The sequence below is a fragment of the Trichoplax adhaerens genome, genomic scaffold, assembly GCF_000150275.1.
Source record: "Trichoplax adhaerens TRIADscaffold_1 genomic scaffold, whole genome shotgun sequence".
Lineage (NCBI taxonomy): Eukaryota > Metazoa > Placozoa > Uniplacotomia > Trichoplacea > Trichoplacidae > Trichoplax > Trichoplax adhaerens.
The window spans coordinates 7,124,229-7,144,328 of NW_002060943.1; the positions used below are offsets into that span (position 1 = coordinate 7,124,229).

Here is a 20,100-nt window from a genome sequence, read left to right on the forward strand (position 1 = left end):
TGTAGACTAAAAGACTGAAGATATTACAGGCTATTAGTCTAAAGTTTAAATTTATTAATTAACTTTAAGTTATATACAGTAGCATGTGAAACATTTAGGTTTATGAGAGAATTGATTAATCATATCAGTCTAAACCGTAAAGAACATGTAATTAAGCCACATAAAGGTAACCTATGATATATACCGTAGTATATAGGTGTTTTAAAATGTCAAAGCTATATAGAAAAAGGTTGGGTTAAAATCGTAGGGTAAAGAATTAATTTATCAAGATTACCTGTCAATCCAACAGCGCAATCTTTAGTATCCGTATATTCTGCTGGAGTAATACTCCATTGGATTCCATCAGATATATCTCCAGGACAAAACGTTACGTTAGATTCTAGCCATAGAAAGATTAAGCTTATCAATAAAATGGATAGTCATTCTTTATTTACTAATACTATGTCGACTATGCCCTATAGATTCAGTACCAATTTACATCGCAATCTCGCTCTTATAAATGATCTACGTTTTACATTATATTTGCATGAGTATTAATTTGCTATATCTATTTTATTCTAAGATTTAAGGAATTATAAAAACCAGCTAAAAAACAAGGGAATAATATTACTGCTAACCTCGGATTGTAATAAAGCTATCAGCATTACTGTCACCAGCAGAATTAGTGCCCGTACATTTAATATTAATTTTGACGACACCATTAACACTGTTAGTCCCTAATTCCAACCGCTCTATATCCTTTATAATCAGATTCGACTCTAATCCTTGCAAGTCTGTGTTAATGTTAATATTATCGTCTAGAAGATGAAAGGTTAGAACATTCTGCAATTTTAATATTCTAGACCTTGCTTTGTACAGCGCACATATAAATTACCAATGTAGAATCAATGATTAGCTTCTAAGTTTGTTTCGTTGTATAATTGAGTAATATAATTCAAAATTTATTTCTTGCGCTAAAGCATTAAAACTATATCAATTCTAACGGAATCTAAGTGAAATTTGAACTATTCTAGCTTCATTTGTAGATTATCGGTACGATTAGTGTTTTACATTTTTCTATCACTTACCATCAAGTAGCTCCTGAGAAGTACCAGTAAACCAAGCTATGGAAATTGGTAAAGGTATGTAATTGTTGAAATTGTATATGTCCATAGAATATAACGGTTTACATGTCATTGTAACTGATTTTTGACCACGTTCGATATTGATTGGTAATACTTGCAGTGATGGTATTAAAATAGGGATAACTTTCAATTCGACTACGCTGTCAAAGGATGAAGGCAGATGAGGACTTTTAAAATTTACTTCACATCTCATTACAGCATTCTGATCTATATTAATATTGCTAATATAAAATTCAGCTTGATTATGATTATTAGCCATTGAACAATTGCAATTAGTGCACGTATTATTGCATCCTTGAAAATTAATATTTTCATTGCGTAATATCCAATTGAAATTGACACCCGTCGTTTGCTCAGAAATGATGACTTGATTATAATGGATAAAGCATGTAGCTTTAACGGTGGACTTTTGTAAAATATCACAAGATGTTGTACTACAATTAATGCCTTCTGTATTCTCATCGAAGCTGATAGAAACGCTTGGCTCTAATAATATCCATATCATTGTCAACCATAAAAATAAAAAATATTATCTGATTAATACGGTAAAATATTTTCGCAGACTATTGGAATGATATATTGCAGTCTAACATTAAAATACTACGTTTAACTGTCATCATACCGTGGATAGTGATATTTGTATATCGCAATTGGCATTTGATTCCTTGGCATACTTTACAGAAATAAATTCCAGATTTATCGGCTGTAATATTATTTAGCTCATAAATACTTTGTTGATAATTTATTACTTCATTAATGTTATTTTTCTCGATACTCCAGGTATAAACGACTTGATTAGGATTCGCCTGAGCTTGACAGTTGATTCTATAACTGATATTATGACCTTGATATAGGACTACTTGATTGAGGAAATTGTCATTCATAAATTTTGGACCATCTATTTTAAAAAAAGATGGCAAAGATAATTTAGTATTTAATGAGAAGATCATTTATCTGATCAACTCCATATGATTTTATGTTAATGGCTCAACCAATATATTTTTGAACAAATTCCGCATAACAAGGTAAAGCACTATCATATCAAGTTATTTATAGAAAATAATACAAATTTCAAGGTTATTAATGATAAAAAGTAGTTACCTGAATCAACTGGATAACTACTTTTTCCTATATACCGTAGCATGCTAGTTATCGATTCTTTACTATGCTTATCACCTGTCAAAGCTACACAATCGACTTACACATTGTTTCCAGAGTAAAATTTTGACTTATTTCACCCATGTGATTTTTAGCGATACACGTATATTGCTTATTCCGATTTTCATAGGTTAATAAACCAATCCATACCACCTGATCAGTCTGATTACTAAGAACTCTGCCTTCGTTGTCATAAATAACAACATTGGGTGATGGATATCCATGTGCACAGCAACTGATATTAAATAATGTATTTTCTTCGCCTTTTAGTCGCGATTTACAATTTGTATTAATTCTTGGAGCTACATCTATCGTTTTTCATAAATAACAAACATTAAAACCTAATTTTTATTCTGACGCTATACATCGAATCAAACTGTGTTGCAGTCATTGCTAGTAATTTTACCGCATTTGATCTTTTCTTTAGTCAAATCCCTTAATTTTAAATGCGAATATTGCGAGGGCACAGCACAAACTGCATTATCAGCTAAACTAAGTCGATTTGCATCACCATTTGTCCAATTTAGTGAGCATGAACAATTAACAGGATTTCCTTGCAGTAATCTAAAAGTACAATTTATTAGAAGATGGCTATGCGTAGAAATTGATACTTGCATAAGTTTTAAAATATAAATGGAATTAAAATCATGATGGTTGATTAGGCTGTATACTGAAAAAAAATTCATCGATAATTAAATATAACTAATAAGCTAAGTGAAATAGAAATAATGTAAACGCTACTTACAGTTGCTTTAAAGATGGTAATTTAAATACATTTCTTGGAAAACCTTTTAATTTGTTAAAGGATAAATCTCTACGTAATCAAATCATCAAAGAATAATGTCGTCTTACAATTTAGTTGATTTTATACAGATTAATTAAAAAGTTCGGTGTTATCATAATTAGTATTTAAGATTTATAAGATATCGGCTTACAAATATTCTAAACGCTTAAATTTAGAAAATTGATCTTCCTTTAAATTATCGATGGAATTAAATTGAAGATACCTGTAAAACAAAGAATTAAGTCTAAGTAGGTGCCAACTTAATAGAGTATATCATCAACCTATACAAATACTTCAATTTTCATCAAGTATCGTAGTGGAAAACTAGCTAATACTTAAATTTATAATTAGATATGAAGATATTAGGAAGATTGGTGGTATATCATGACCACAGGGTGTTATTCAGCTAATACATTTGGTGCAAAACCATAGTAAAATTGCATTCTAGGAGCACTCAGTGGGGAATAATCGTGATTTCTTTTCAATAAGGAGGTTTCGGTATCTTAGTGAGCTATTTAAATTATTTTTTGGTGTAGTCGGCTATTAAGACAAGTTAAAGTGAAATATTGTCTAATTAAATTAGTTATCATCAGCTGATATTAACTGCTATCAAAATGGAGAAAATTGCAAAAATTAGCTATTTGCTGTCATTTTATTTAATAACTATTTTCATAGGGCAAAAGCTTGATCATCTATCATTACCGAGTCGTAATATCGATTATGAATTAGGATGAAAAGCACAGAACTTATTTATATTTAAGGAATAATAACTTTAAAATTAATTTATTGTTAAGTGATAGAGTACAAAACCCGTTTTTGGTTCTAACATAACAAGACGAAAAGCTATCTTCATGCAATATAATTACATGCAGTGTAAAAGTAATAAAAATTTAACGCATATTTACTTCAATTTATGAACGCGTCAATACATAACACCTGTCCATCCATAAAAATTATTACTTACAGTTGTTCAGTCTCTTGACTTAAATAATCAGGCACAGATCGAAGTGCTAAATTCTGACAAAATGCTTTAACTCCAATAACTGAACAATTATATTCGTTTGCTAAGGCACTATTTCCAGCTTGAATTATAGATAGGATTACAATTACGACGTAAATGCAGATGGAATAAAACATAGAGAGACAGCTTAGACTCTCCATATTCGCTGAAACTAAAGCAGTTAAGGGTAAAGGATTGTCAATTTATAAAAAAACGGTATACTGTGACTAAGATGATTAAAAATAGCTGACAAGTCAATACAGTTGCATCAATACCGTATGGTTCAAGAAGTGGGCGATGATGATTTGTCGACTATTCTATGCATGCAAGCTACAGTTGATTTTGGTGTGGCAAATACACGAAACATATGGACTACGATTGAACTGATTGCACACCTTATTCTAACTATCTGTAAAGCATAAAACTAGTGATATCATCATTACTTTGTTTTTATTTTTTAATCTTATTTTATCAAATAATAGAAGAATCAGATTTAAGCTTATTATCATTTTAATTGGTAATTGTATTAAAAATATACAACGAGTCATAATCAACCATCTAATATTTAGTTTATTGGTTATCTTTATCTAATTCTCCTTTAAATGATAGAATGACCAGTATCATCATTCACTTAATTCTGTTGGTCGATTGATCATCATTTGAGGCAATAATATAGTTCAATACTATGCACATATTACGAATATCTGTATTAAGGCTGATATCTAGCTAATTACAGACATCATTCTATCCTTTTTCAAGTGATATAATCAGCGACACGTATATTAGACAGCTTATTACATTATCTTAATTAAGCCTTATTTGATCAGATTAATGCTCGAATTGGATAGAAAATAATATGCAATAATTATAGTTCAATTAAAAGTGTATAACAAGACAGAGAGCTTAACCACTTCTAGAGTTTACTATTAATAAATGTAATTCCTCAAAAAATAATGTGAAATGATTCTGAAAATCGTATTCCTATGAATGTACTTTGATATAAATTATTATTGTGTGGTCATAATTTATGAAATAGATGGTGTGATAACTGTCGTACAGCACTGTACGCTATCCATAGTATCAGATATATTAATTAAAAATATATTGATATTTGATCCGATATCAATCATAAATGCTGAGCACTAGAATTAATATTCGTTATCGCAAATTGATAACCAATAACACGTGTTGACAATCGGTAATGATCATATTAAAATATTCTAATATTTAATTTTTCATCTTCACTGCAGTATACATTACCGTCAATGTCATCAAGAGCATGTATCTCATAGGGCATACGATTTTCCGTGAAGAAACTTTAGCATGCAAAAGCGACAATATCTGAGCTAACCACCGAGCATCCTTTTCTGGAAAGCCATAATGAATCTATAGTTACCGCATAGCTGTGCAAAGAAGCGATTTCGACCACTCGATCCCATGATCATATCTTGGAATTGAACCAACATAAGATGAACTATGGCTGTCATATTGGTTAATTGGTCATGTTTCCACATGCATTCCTAACCATGAACTGTATACCGATCATATTCATTAAATTCATTTGGAGTCATTTTACAAGCCATTATAGCAAAGGCTTTTAGTATTCAATTTCTTCAATTGACGTACATATACGAAATAGGATTAGGAAATCATTAATACAGAATATGCTACTTGTACAGTATTCATTCTTAAATCGACTACCTGTATTTAACCTCAATTACCTGCAGTAGCTATTTCCCGATGCTAGAAATGGCAATTTCTCTAGTAATTAGAGACTTTCGGATGGAAAATAATAATATTGCAGACTCTTATCTAAGGGCGGACCTTACGTCATTGCAGAGTTGAGGAACAACGTAAATAGGAACAGTATAATGCTAAAAGCAATATTTACTGTTGTGGCCTGTAATGTAGAATTTGGGCTGTAAAATATAGTATATTAAAATATAAAAGTATAGTCTTGTCTGGTACAGTATGCTATTTGCAGCCTAAGGGACTGTAGCAGAAGGGGTGGAAGGGGGAGGAGTCCCTATCTCAAATAGTCTAAATTAAACCATCTCCTTCTAAAATAAGACTTAGCCTTTCTTACAGGCTACTAGAAAGAAAACATTGGATTTTCTTTTCTATAGTAGTTTATGGCTTCTTCCCATCACTAAATTAACCCATCTCCTATCCAAAATGAAACTTAGCCTGTCTTACAGGCTGCTAGAAAGAAAACCTTGGATTCTCTTACTATAGTAGCCAATGGCTTCTTCCCATCTAATGAAGAAGAAAACTTGCTCTACATTTAGATTTGAGAGAGTTAAGCCTTGGACCAATAGCCGCTTTGCAAAAGGAAAAGCTACGAAAACTAATGAAACTCATTCTCTAGGTGAGCTGAAATTTAGAATTAAGTCATGGCCAAGCCATGATTCGTCAACTTTGTCTAATTTGTGAACTCGACAAATAGCAACTCCCTGGTAAGGACTATTTAGAAGAGTGAGAGACTGTCAACTGTTTATTTAAAATTTTTGCCGATCATTTGACTGTAGCGGATGACTAATAGACTATAACCATACACTATACTGTGAACAGTACAGTATACAGTTTTAGACGTATTGTAGAGATAAATTGACAAGCAAAAAGGTCGGCCTCTACATTTTAGCTATTGAATAGTGAGTGATTGGTCATGGACCCTCTCCTTCTTTTGGATCAGACATTGAGCAAGCATGCAGCTAGAAATATAGTATTGTAGTCTCGGTAAAATATTTCCCATTTAACAGACAGCAAACCTGATGAAAATGTCAAGTGGTTATTCAATAGACCTTAATAATTATTAATTAAATAGACGATAGGACAGAGTGCGAAAGTAGTTCAGGCACTGGAGCATAACCTAGAATACAGCATGGCAATCATCATGGAACAGTCTCATTTAATAGGTAGTAAATCATCTCCTGATCAAATTTCCAAGCGATCATTCCATTAGGATAAGGATGTTAGATCGTAAATACGGAACACTGAACGTAACTAGTTTAGCTACTCAAGCATAATCTAGATACAGTATTGCAACCATGATGGCCTGTTTCCCATTTAAAAGGAAATAAAGCACTTAAAAGATAAAATTGCTAAGTCGTCATTTAGCTTAAAAATCTCATAGTGCTCTATATTATAAGGTAGTGTAGCTTAGCTACTCAAAAATAGCTTACAAAATATATTATAATAATCACGGCATAGCGTTGCCTATTTAACGGGCAGCAAAAATGTCCTAACGAAATTATGGTCTAGTGATACCCTGTCAATAAATGCATTAAAAATAGTATGCCATATGGACGAGGGAAGGTGAGAGTAGCTCAGCTACTCCAGTATAGCTCAGAATATAGTGTTAAGACCATGATATAGCCCTATCTATTTAACAGGTAGCAAAGCATCTCATAAGGAAATAGGTAGGTAGTCATTTAATTAAAAGGTTAAGGATTTTTCATTTCGGACTCTGAGATTTAGCTCAAATCTCATCGATTCTATAATAACTTTCCTAATTAACAAGAATCAATAAATCTTACCACAACATAATAAAATTATGAAATAGTGGTTCAATTAAATAAAAATCTAAAGGATATTTTCATTGAAAAGTCTCTGGAAAGGCAATTATACCTCAGGTTTAATTAGCTTAATAATATAATTAATTTAAGTAATTCCCTATTTCATTTAAAAGTCAATGTTATTTCATGATAGATTCTGAGAAGATAGTTGTACCTCAGACTTGAATAATGTATTAAATAAAACAATAAAAGTTATTTCATGATAGATTCTACACCTAAGACTAGATAATTTTCCTCTACCTTCATGGGTTTGATTACTTGAATAAATTAATTATTATATTAATGCATCAAAAGTCATTTCACGATAGAATCTAAGAATTAATCACTTTAATAAAATAATTTACATTTCCTATACCACTAAAACATCAAAACTTGCTTTCGTAATAGATTACAAGGAAATAATTATGGCTAAGACCTGATACAATTTAATAGCATAATTTACGTTTTCTCTTCAATGACAATATCAAATGTTATTCGGATTATAAGTTCGAAAAAATCAATCGTATCTCAGGCTTGACTATCTTAACGACATTTTTTGCAATCATCAATAGCTATTGAAGTACTTCGTGTTGATATTATGAAATTTAACACTCAATTAAAACATTCATTGCTGTTTTATTATCGCACACTCCTAACTAGTTAAATGATAATTATCAGGCTTCTACTGAGCAATCAGTAAAGAATTTTATAATTTACGTATTATGAAATACTTTTTCAATAAAAACACTGACAAATTGCTATCACTAAATCAACATACGGCAGTCCCTGACAAAATAAACGGAACTTATAATTGACTGGCTATGCTGGTAGCTCGAGATCGCCTGTAAATTAATTTGCAGTCTTAATAACAACACTATTGCACAAATTTCTTAGCTGTACAATATAACAGTGATCTTAAAAGGACTTACGAATTGGATGATGCTATTCCGAAACGATTCATAACTACTGTAGAAATCATCCGTCGTATCTGCAATAAAGATTTTTTTGAACAGTTACTATCTAATTGTTTGCTCTAGATGCAGGTAAAATTATTTAATCTATATCTATCATCTGGTAACTAAAAATTATACTAAATGTTATATTCATTTAGTCAAAAATATAATTTACCTGACTATCCAAGACAATATGAAAAAGGAATATGAACAATCCCTATAAGTAATCATATTATAAGACTCGTCTTCATAACATTAGCAGATACTGATATAATCCAATTTTTATCATCAATAGAGAGTCTTAAATGAGGGCAATCATTTCCTTAAACGTAATCTATCTAACTCTATACCATACTTATCAAATTCAGGTAGATATGCACTCGTATAAATTCTAATACATGATACGTAATAAAATTCTATCTTGTACTTAGATAATTTCAATGAACAATGTTATTAATTTAACTGTACAAGTGATCAAGTAAGATAAACGAATATTCATAACTGTAATGATAAACTCTAGATTCTATATAGTAATAAAATTTTACTTGTAACTATAAGGAAACATAAACTAGGCTAATGAATCAGGAAACGAAATGTTTCACTTGATACCATTTATACATTAAAATAGATATTTTCACTTATAAATTAGACGTTACTCTTGCTTTAAAAATAGTTATAAGTCCCTTCGATAGCTTCACAGTAGATTAGCTACGGCAAGTATGTGATTTAATTTCCTTAGAAAGAACGCTGTAAATGGCTATTTTACCGGATGCATTGGGTCATTTACACGGATTGCTAGCATAGAATTTAATGGAGCTAGTCATCGATATTTTCATACTTTATATCTATTTACCTGAACTGCACTACATGCTGTAAACAAGTAGGCAAAGATGATGGTACTTCCATCAATAGCTAAAGGCCCAAATAGCCATGAAATGCCAAGCAAAGGCAGGAGGACAATAATAGCACGGAGAGTAGATCTAATCCAGAGTCAAACGTAAAAAAACTAGCTAGTGGCTCATTACTCAGTTACAGCAACAGCAAAGTAAGGCTCGTATTCATTCTAAAAATTTTGTATTTACTCATATTTCATAAAAATACTTCATTAATTATCTGTGCTAGTAATTTTCCATGTGTTTGAATGTAATTTCAGCGATATTTCTTAGTTAATATACGTATACATTAATATTCTTTTGTACAAGATTTATAATGATTATTCTATTACTTAGTTCGATTTTTTTCAGCTTTATTTGATTGGATATTAGGCCTGTTTAATAAAGTCTTGATAATTACTCCTAGTATAAAACAGTTCGTCTAATTCATAATAAAAAATCAAATGATTGTAATTATTAAAGTTATAGCGCAGAATGCTAAACCGTTAAGAGATTTAAATAAGCAATTACTAATAGTTCATAAACAAGTAGAAAAATTTAATATAGCTTTCATGATAACACAAAAAAAATGAAATAATTGCCACCATTCAAGCAAAGCCTTTTAAGGCACTTTTGTACGATTTATATGTAATAATTTCAAATAATAATCTTTACTTACCAATATAATTACAACTGTTGGAATAATGAATGCAAGAAGGGCATAGTTATCCGTTCTTAGCCAACAGCTTGAAGTATTTAGGATAGATAAAATGTAAAATTTTATAAAGGCGTTTAAAGTGGTATTAATGCAAGCTAAACTCTACATAACGAGACATTGAAAATACTTGTATCTAGCTGATATAGCTTGATGCTATTGATATTCCTGCTGATATTTGGTCTATACCTTTATAGCTAGTTGTAAGAGTACTGTCTATCTATTGATTCACTTACTATTCTTCCGTAAGATAGGCTTCTCCAGCTGTTGCTGCCAGAGTAACTCCAACAATGATCATAGGTATAGCTATAAAAGAAATTTTTATCAATTCAAAATACTTGTCTGCTACTACATAAAAATTGATACCGGGTTAAGTTACTGTATATACAAGTATTTAACCTAAACATGAAATTACAATCCACTTTAAACTAATGTTGAGAGGAAAAACGCGAACCAACAGTAAATAAAGCATAATTCCTTCTAGTAACATGGCCATGAAACTTGTTAGGGCAAAAAAATGAAGAATAGCACCAATAAAGCTACATAGAACCTGTCACGATTACGATGGGTGAACATTAATTAGGATTTATATCGTCAGTTTAATTCTTGACTACTGTTACAATAGTAAAAAAAATAGTAAGAACGAGTATTTAAAGTAATTCAACTGTATCGCACATCGCTATCTCCGAAATTCTGACGGCTAATTCCAACTAGTAGAATAATATGGACGAAAAACAGATTGATACTTAGAAGGACTCTAACTAGAGAGCGTTTCTGATTTTTCAAATCCCTATTGATCAAAGAATATTGCAATATAGATAACTGGTTAATAATTGATATTCTAATCAAATTGAGTTCGCTCTTCATTAAATCTTCCCATACTTTAATTTTCGCCATTCCTTATTATTTTAGCACTAGGTGATATTAATTGTGAATTAATTTTTCAATTTGACCTGTATAAGATTGCATAAACTAGCAATGTTATGGCCAATCCTATCGTCGATGCGATACTACCAATTTCGGAGATTGAATCTAGTATGAATTGCTGTCTTTCTGTAAGCTAAGATTATTAAAAACATGGAATCAATATTTTCTATAAGATTTGTTAGAATACGACGTAATATTGGCTTAAGTTGCGTTGCAAATGGATAACTATACTAAATGTACATTCTTCAGTATACTGTATAGCTTGCAAATACGAGCTCAGCCTAGATACTGTGTTACGAAATAGAAATAGATTAGATATTACTGTACCGTAGTTGATAAAGATATTACTTGACTTACGTTCGCGAATGACATCAGGATGGCAAAACTACTTAAATGATTGCACTGGCAAATAATATGACTCGAATTCTGAAAAGTTGACCAGCATCCTCGCGTAATTAAGACATAATCGCTAAGAAGAAATTAAAAAATATATCAGCGAATCTTAAAAATGAGCTGTATATTAAATGTAGCTTATCATTTTATAAAGTTTAGGCACCATTTGCATATCATATTTTATTTTAGGACTTTCTTTCCTGAAGCTACGACTACGGTTCAGAATAATATCGTCATCCATTACCGTAGAATATTTTGCAAAGCAGTAAAATATCGATCTATATATCTTTCTGGACGATAAAAATCGCAGCTGTAAATGTTTTTAGCGAATATAGCTACATTTTGTATTATGGGTTGTAAAGCAGTAAAAATATCTCGATAAGTACAGTGGTACTGTAAGGTGATATTGAGGATAACGGTAAGGATTAATTAATGTATAAATGCTATATAGATATTATACTAGACATTCAAAGCTAGGTAAGACTTAGCACAATATGTAACTATACTTAACTTTTCAGCTATATATTTTAATTAATCAAGCAGAATTGAATATGTAAAATTTCTAATGACCCATTCTTGGGTGAATTATCAAGTATTATTTAAATTATTGCTAGCTTACTAAAACCCCCCAAATAGTATCTTTTGCTAAACATTTCACTATCTCATTAATCCTTTTATTTAATTAAGGCACATATATTACTAAATTAAACATTGGTATTTATAGTATTAACAACATAATCAAAGCAAATATGGTTTAAATGCTAAAACTTACGATAATGAAGAACTTTCATCCCAAAAAGTACAATTCCATTGTCTTTTTTTGCTATCATTTACTGCATCCTAGGATAATATTAGAAATATTACTTTTAATCAATTTGCTAGGGCAAAGGTTGAAATTTGCTAGAAATGCGCGTGTAATATAATAATCAAACTTCAACAAAATCAATATCGAACATTGATTTCAATTACAATCTGAAAAATAAGTTCAATGGGTGGATCAAAGTGTGTATCGGTGGATAAGTTCGTTGATACCATCAATACGCTGGATGTTATATTAGGTTTTGCATTATTCCTAAGCAATAAGAAGAACTTCATACATAAAATATTTCAACTAAAGTTGACAAGATATTAACGATATAAGTTAAATTTAATGTAGCGATAGCTTTTTTAAGTTGCTATGTAAACTAAGATCTTTACCATAATTCATCAGTATTAAGAGACTTTTTAATAATGGAGCCCATACTACTATATCTTAATGCGACAATTTTTGTAGCTTTAACAAGACACATAAAAATTTAAAAATTGTAATAAGATTAGAATAAATTACTTTAATATTTAATTTCTAGTGCTAACCCAACTTTTAATGACTCATAACACGGAATTAATAAAATTAAATTTTCTTACTTTTGTTTGATAAGGTGATCGGCAAATTTACTTGATCGTTACCAAATGACAATGAATCTTTGGTTTTAGTGTTTAGTTTTAATTGACCCTCTTAGTAAGAGTTAATGTTGTAAAGTAGTAATTTCATAAATTGTGATTATCCAAAACGGTTTAATTGAACAAATAAAAGGAAATTGTGATCAATTATGAGCAATTTAAATGCATAGGTTTCTTAGAAATGTCGTACTATACGTACTTACCAATGTTTTCCTTATTTATTGAAATCTGATCGATGCTTTGCAAAATATTAAAAGAAAATTCTTCAATGACTTTATTCAGGTCTCTCAGGTGATCCTATAAACGAAATCAATTGATCATTTCATTCCTTCTTTACTATTTAAATATTATTAAGAGAAAGTAATAGTTAATCTTAGCTGTAATTATATCAGATAGTATCTAAATTTTATTAGTATTTTTTGGTTAAGACGTAATAAGAATGGAGAGCATTTATTTGAAATACTAAATTTCAACATTATGGTTTCAGTTGCAAATAGCTTGTCTTTGGATGAAACTATCAGCGTATTTATTTGTAGTGATGATTTATGTTTATTTTCAACGCAAGTGCAAAGACTATTGTGATAAAGTGATCTTCAAAACAATAAATCAAGAACTACAGTTTCTTGCAAATTTCACTTTATTACAGAAGTTAGGTTCGTCTAACTACCAAGGACTATCTGACTATCTGACAATCTACTTATTACAGCAAAATTCACGATTTATATACGATTAGTTACAGAATGCTTTTATTGTAACAAATCTTATCTTGCCCATTAAGTTGCAAGATCAGATCTAAATTTACTATCGCGCAATCTATTCATAAATCGCGCGTCTATTTAAAGCATTACAATACAATACTTACAGTACTAGCATACTTAGCGCAAATCTATTTATATCTCAGATCTTTATATAAACATCTTAATAGATTCGCTACAATACGTACTGTAAACGTCTTCTACAAATAGACTCTTACACAATCTTACACTCTAGCTTACAAGTTAAGTTATTCTCGTACAGTCTTATAATAGTAATCTAAGCTATATTTGGGGCTGCACTACAACTATTTATGTTTATTTATATAGTTAATGTGATTTCAAGCATATCTACCGATAGAATCATCTCAAGATCAATTGGGTGATTATATCAACCATTAAGTTACTAATTTGCTACTTACGCTAGATAATTGCGACCATGCCTGTAGATTGCTAGTATTAACAATATTACTTCCCGACTGAAAGTAATTCTAAGGAAATATTAAATAATCGATCAATGAATGAATCCATCTGTTAATCTCAATCATTATAGAAACAGAATTAATGATAGGGATTAAGATACACTGTTAAAGTCTAGTTTATCATACTCGTATTTTCTATATACAATATTTTATGTCCAGTAATTTCAATTGATAATATAATCAATCAGCTAAGTAAATACACTCTAATTCGATATTGCCAACTCTAAATAGCAGATTTCATTTTAAGATGATTCGCAAAGCTCGTACTTTTTGTTGAACTAATAGCAGATAGAGTAAATACTAATTATATTCGTAAGTACAAGCTAATAAATCGGTTAAAAATCAGCGAGTACAGGAATTGAACCTCAGTAATCATAAATGCCCGTTGCTTATTCATTGAATCTTTAACATGATTAACCAATGAAGACATGATCTGATTTGTTGTCGTTATGTCACCAGGAAGGATCGTATCTGAAGTATTTGTGACACCAGCCAGTGAAATAGTTATCTCTTCAGTGGATCGAGAATCATAAGTAAATTTTTCCGCCTGAAATGAAATAAAAACTATTAATTCAATGTAATCTTCTAGGTTTTAATCTATTTGACCCGGTAGTTTATTTCTTAATTAGAGCTAGTACGAGTTACTAGAAGCATCATCAAAACTAAATGGACGGATTAAACTAGCCTGGTTCTAGTATGATAGGTATTAAACCATAGCATTGTGTAAGAATCTTTATAGCTAACATTAAAATATAGTAACAATAGTCGTATATATTATATTAACACGTTAATATTTAGATATTTGAATGGCTATATTGAATGCTAGAACTATTTAAAATTAATTATAATACTCATTATTTTAATAAAAATAAATTAAATTTAAATATTGCTAACACTTCAAATAAGTATACGCATAATACAGCTTAACGCTATTTTATCAGTTAAGAATTTAAAACTTTATCTCATACCAGAAGTGTTGCAAGTATCTAGCGTATATTTTATATACTATATACATATGGCTATGATGTCCATTTTGTTATATGCTAAAATATATGTGCTTATCATCAACATTTATATGAGAAGACCTTACCAATACTTTAAGATCTAGAAATGCAGGATTAGTACAATTTAACAGATTCGGTGATTGCCATATCCCATTTTCATCACAAAAACGATAGATTCTCCCTAAAATGACAAAAATATGTATAATTCAGTTCCGTTAATGATGATGCCATTTTTGAAATGATCACTACATTAAGTTTTACGCATAGATGATACATATTATATTATATCATAGTACATTAAGAATTGTAATGTTTGCATTTATATTATTAGAATTTAAAGAAACAAATGTAATAATTCGAAAGAATCGCTATCAAATAATTAAGTCGTTCAAAATCTGGACTTACCAATAGTATCATTAACGCATTGGGTAATAGCTACATTATTACTGGCAGTTAAAGGCCATTCGATTCCAGAATTAACTTCTGATTGACACTTTGGGAAACTCTTATCTGTATAGGTAATTTTATATTGAAATAAAGCTGACGATCAATCTTTAAATTCGACCGTCTATTCGAAATGCTAATTCAAGAAAGAGTTAGCAAATATTTTTAAGATATGATTACATAAATGATTTAAATGCATGAATTAAATATGCATAAATATTTACCTATAATAATAATTTGTCCCTGAGCTTCTTTAGAATCAACTTGATTTCTTCCGCTGCAGATGATATTAATTTGATTTGTTTGCAGCTGTCTTGTACTCTTAAATCGCGAAATATTCTTTATTGTCATAGCTGATCTCAAGTTTAAGTCATCATTTTCAATGAAAATATTTTGATCTACAATGCATATAATCAAGTCCATGAAGTATGTTAATTAGATGATTCAGTACTGTAAAGACCATATCAGGTAAACAATGAAGCTTCCAGAAAACTGACTATTTAATACATCAAGATTAAGAAATTATGATTTACCGTCTTTAAATGGAATTCTTGTGTTATTGTCAGGCAAGTATTGATACCATGTAAAATAAATCGGTGTACCAATTCTAATATTCAGTGAGTTACGATCTGATAATCCATATAAAGCTTGACAGGTAAGATTAATGTAAATGTCGGTATTGAATGTAGTAACTGGCTGTAGTAGTAAATCAGGCATAAATAACGGAATGACTTTTAATACTGGCGACATAGCACTGACACTCAGTGACAGCATATCTGAGACGGCGGAGCACCGATAGTATCCCTCATATGAAATTGTCGCTCGATTAATAGTTAGGTAGGAAGTACTATCTTTTGAATTCGTCACTATTTGACAATCAGGACATGTTTCTGTTCCAAGTTCAATATTAAATGACCATTGGAAGGTAACATTTAACGGTATAGTTGAATTCAAAAAGCACTTAATGTTAACTTTGTCATTTTCGAGTGCAGAGCATTTACTGACCAAAATACCATTGGTTGGTGGGAATTCACATTGTAGAAAGGATGCAGGGGTAGGAATAAAAGAGACTTGAGGCTGTGAAGCTAGAATTATTCAATAGCATTTAAGGATTTGACGTATGCTATCAGAAAATATGAATTCCTAGTTAAAGGACTTAGTATCTGTCGCATTATTTGTATACGTTATTAGCTTACCAAAAACATGAATAGTAATATTACGACTTTGGCATCCAACAATATTACAGGCTTGACATTCATACGTACCATGATCGTCGTAGTTAATGTTCAGTACTGTATATTTACTAGTTCGCGCTAAAATGACTTTCTTATCCGACCGCCAAGACCAAATCGTATAATTAATATTAGATGGATTACTATTGGCGGTACAATCTATTAAATAACTTTGTCCGGCATTAATCTCAAAGATAAGGCTAGTGGGTGGTGGATGAACAAATATTGGACGATCTAACGAGGAAAATTTGCATATTAGTATCCATAAACATAACAACAAATATTAATTGCTGTTATTAATACTCATATCGAATTATTAATGAAACACAAGAGTGTACGAACTATTGTGATTTAGCTTATACTCACAAACAACATCGAGATATATATTCTTGCGAATGCTACCGACGTTATTTTCAGCAAAGCATGTGAATGAATTATTTTGGTCAAATAATTTAACGGTATGCACTACAGCTGCTTCTTGTAACTGGTCACTAATGATTAGCAAGTTACGATAGTAAATAGATATTGCAGGCGGTGGATTACCATACGCACTACAATAAATAGTAACATTATGATCCACTAGTTGAGTTATTATATTTTTTGATTCGTTAAATTTAGGAGGAATAGCTAAAGGAAAGGGATAAAGTAACACATTATTTGAGCCTTTAGAGTTTTTCAATTTCTGTATTGAAGTACTCGAAATCAACATACAAAATCGATGGAATTTTGATTGAACTTACGACAGCCAATAGAAAACTTGCTAAAATTAACTATTGCAACTTGTTTTCCATGGATTTTGTTCGAACAATATAACAGATCAATTGGCTTGATAAAACGATTCCATGTACTAGTCCAATTGAGTTGGCAATCACACACAACTGGGTTACTTTTTAGTCCTCTATGTACAATTAGTACAATACTGTTATTTATTATGACCAAACACTATAATTAGATTACAACATGACGCATTAGAAGTATAAAGTTTTACTTTACTGAATGTGATTGATTTAATTCTATTTGTGCATTTAACCATATTTTTAATATCATATGAGACATATTTTCTACAAATAGATAATATCTAGCGTGCTATAAGAATTTAAACTAAATTAAATGGTCTAGTAGTCTTACAATCGTGTCAACTTTGGCAAATCGAATACTGCTTGCGGAAAATTAACCAGTTTATTATAAGAAAGATCCCTTAAATAGTTTAATGAATGGTTGAATTTTAGAAATGCAATCTTGAGAAAGTATTTCAGTAAATTTTTCGAAATGCTTTAGTAATAGTTATCGCTCTTACAAGTCCTCAAGTTTCGTAAAATTATCAAATTGCCCATTTTCTAACCTAGCAATCTCATTATATTGTAATTGCCTATGAGAAAGAGATAAATAAATCACCGAATCTTCTTCTAGCTAGGTATAACCTAGATTTTCTACATGACACAATTTTATTTATATTACATTCCGCTAAAATATACATAATAGATCATATTTGATTAGATTAAGTCAGATAATTAATTTTTAATCCGCATTATATGCTTTTTATCGTTTTTTATCTATCTGGTAGTACTATTAAGTTAATTTTACGACGTATTAGTTGTTAAAATAGAAGAGCACACAAAATCTGCAATATCGTAACGGATAAGTGTAGGAATTCAAGAATCAGAAATATCTATTTAGAATGTAAATCTTTCAGTTGATTATACTACGATTTTGTGAGTAGTAGCTAGTATCTTTATGTATCATACTTCAGTTACATTTCATAATATTAAAGTAACTTACAAGACTGCAATATCAACAGGAAGATTATCAGGAAACTTCTTTAAGCCGTGTGATCCGCAATATGCACTCTTTTTCATATAACTATAATAGATATAACATGGAGATTGACCAAGACAAAGTACTATCAAAGGCGTGATTAGTAAAGCCAATTTAATGAATAGCGATGACCGTGCTTGGACATTACTATATTGATGAAGCATCTTTTTCACTGTAATCCTCTCTTGCTGCAAATAAATTAAAATGAGCAACTTATCTGTCCGTACCTCAGCTTGACGATGTAAAACTAAATGATATGATCAAGTAGATATTGTTGATGTAATCGTGAAGAGTACTAATGTGATCTCTAAAGGTAGCCCATTCAACAAATACAATCTTTTTATTACGTCATTAAAACAATGATTGCTTTTAATTAATCCAGATGGTATCAGTGTAGGAAACATATTTTCATAGATAAAATGGTATGGTATCAACCTGGATTAATTAGTAAAACTTTGGGTTAGATCAGATTAAGTTAGATAAATTGTTAGACTTACAGTAAATTGCAGGCAGACAATAGGTCCTATTATATCATCCATCAGTTACGTCAAATAAGTATTTGAATGTTGTTTTCAGCTTTATTGTATTGATGATTTACCTGGTCTATCTGAAATACACGCATAGCTGATTCTACAGCGTTGTTCTACATCACTATTCTAAATCGACTCTACATCATAACTGATTTTATGTACTGTGGCAACCACTATTTCTGATCAGGATTACTGCAAGCATAGTAATATTGTACAAATTATTACATTAGATTGTAAACTCGGTAATGGAAATTATTTTAATATTATAATTTGATACTTTCTGGACTGAGATTATTTTACTGCACAGTATTTAAATAACTATCAAATTCTTAGTTTGTTTTTTCATGTAGCACTCAATATTTTCATAGCTACATTTGCATATATTAATTAACTAATAGCTGATCATTGCTGGAACTGAACATAGCAGATAGTAATATTCTATAACAGTCGTAATGATTTCTATATCTAGTAGACCGTAGTTGCTACGCGTGCTATACAGGTCTATTCCAAATTTTAAGGAATAAATTGATTAAAGATGAGTATTGCTGGTACTTGAAAATATAACAGAGTTGAGCGTAGATTATTACGGTGCAAAGTAGTTGATAACTAATAAAAATTCCAGTTTAAAATTGATTGTTAAACTAGCTATATCCGGATAGCATTCTATACGAAAGATCTACACGGTCATTCAGTAACAACCTTTAATAGTAATATTGTTGTGTGGAATGATCGTGCCATTATAGAATGCGGCGTCCTCATGCCGTAGTCCATGCTTACAAAGCTAAATATCCCGAAATGATACTGTTATGCATTTGGCAGTTAATGTAGTGTACTATCAATATTGCACAGTATAATAGTAGTATTATGTTAATTACGCCATGCTTTGGTCTACTTAGATGCAGCCACTTTTTAACTTGACCT

The 20,100-nt window shown here is 30.4% G+C and overlaps 2 protein-coding genes across 2 annotated transcripts; both read right to left on the reverse strand.

The window, feature by feature from the left end:
- Positions 1–151: 151 nt before the first annotated feature.
- TRIADDRAFT_52070 (uncharacterized protein) lies at positions 152–4,227 on the reverse strand (the record flags this gene model as incomplete). The annotated part of the gene is made up of 10 exons (XM_002108725.1): positions 152–171; positions 275–379; positions 618–797; positions 1,068–1,610; positions 1,747–2,022; positions 2,327–2,590; positions 2,689–2,846; positions 3,028–3,096; positions 3,218–3,289; positions 4,031–4,227. 10 exons carry the CDS (start codon positions 4,225–4,227, stop codon positions 152–154), a joined length of 1,884 nt encoding a protein of 627 aa, XP_002108761.1.
- Positions 4,228–8,425: 4,198 nt separating this feature from the next.
- TRIADDRAFT_52071 (uncharacterized protein) lies at positions 8,426–19,271 on the reverse strand (the record flags this gene model as incomplete). Its single annotated transcript, XM_002108726.1, has 25 exons — positions 8,426–8,462; positions 8,550–8,608; positions 8,749–8,790; positions 9,427–9,553; positions 9,799–9,887; positions 10,125–10,191; positions 10,397–10,466; positions 10,560–10,710; positions 11,445–11,556; positions 12,253–12,320; positions 12,513–12,552; positions 12,678–12,753; positions 13,124–13,217; positions 14,095–14,163; positions 14,519–14,701; positions 15,245–15,339; positions 15,564–15,668; positions 15,827–16,000; positions 16,136–16,687; positions 16,799–17,068; positions 17,201–17,385; positions 18,132–18,203; positions 18,614–18,694; positions 18,877–18,896; positions 19,248–19,271. 25 exons carry the CDS (start codon positions 19,269–19,271, stop codon positions 8,426–8,428), a joined length of 2,862 nt encoding a protein of 953 aa, XP_002108762.1.
- Positions 19,272–20,100: the final 829 nt, after the last annotated feature.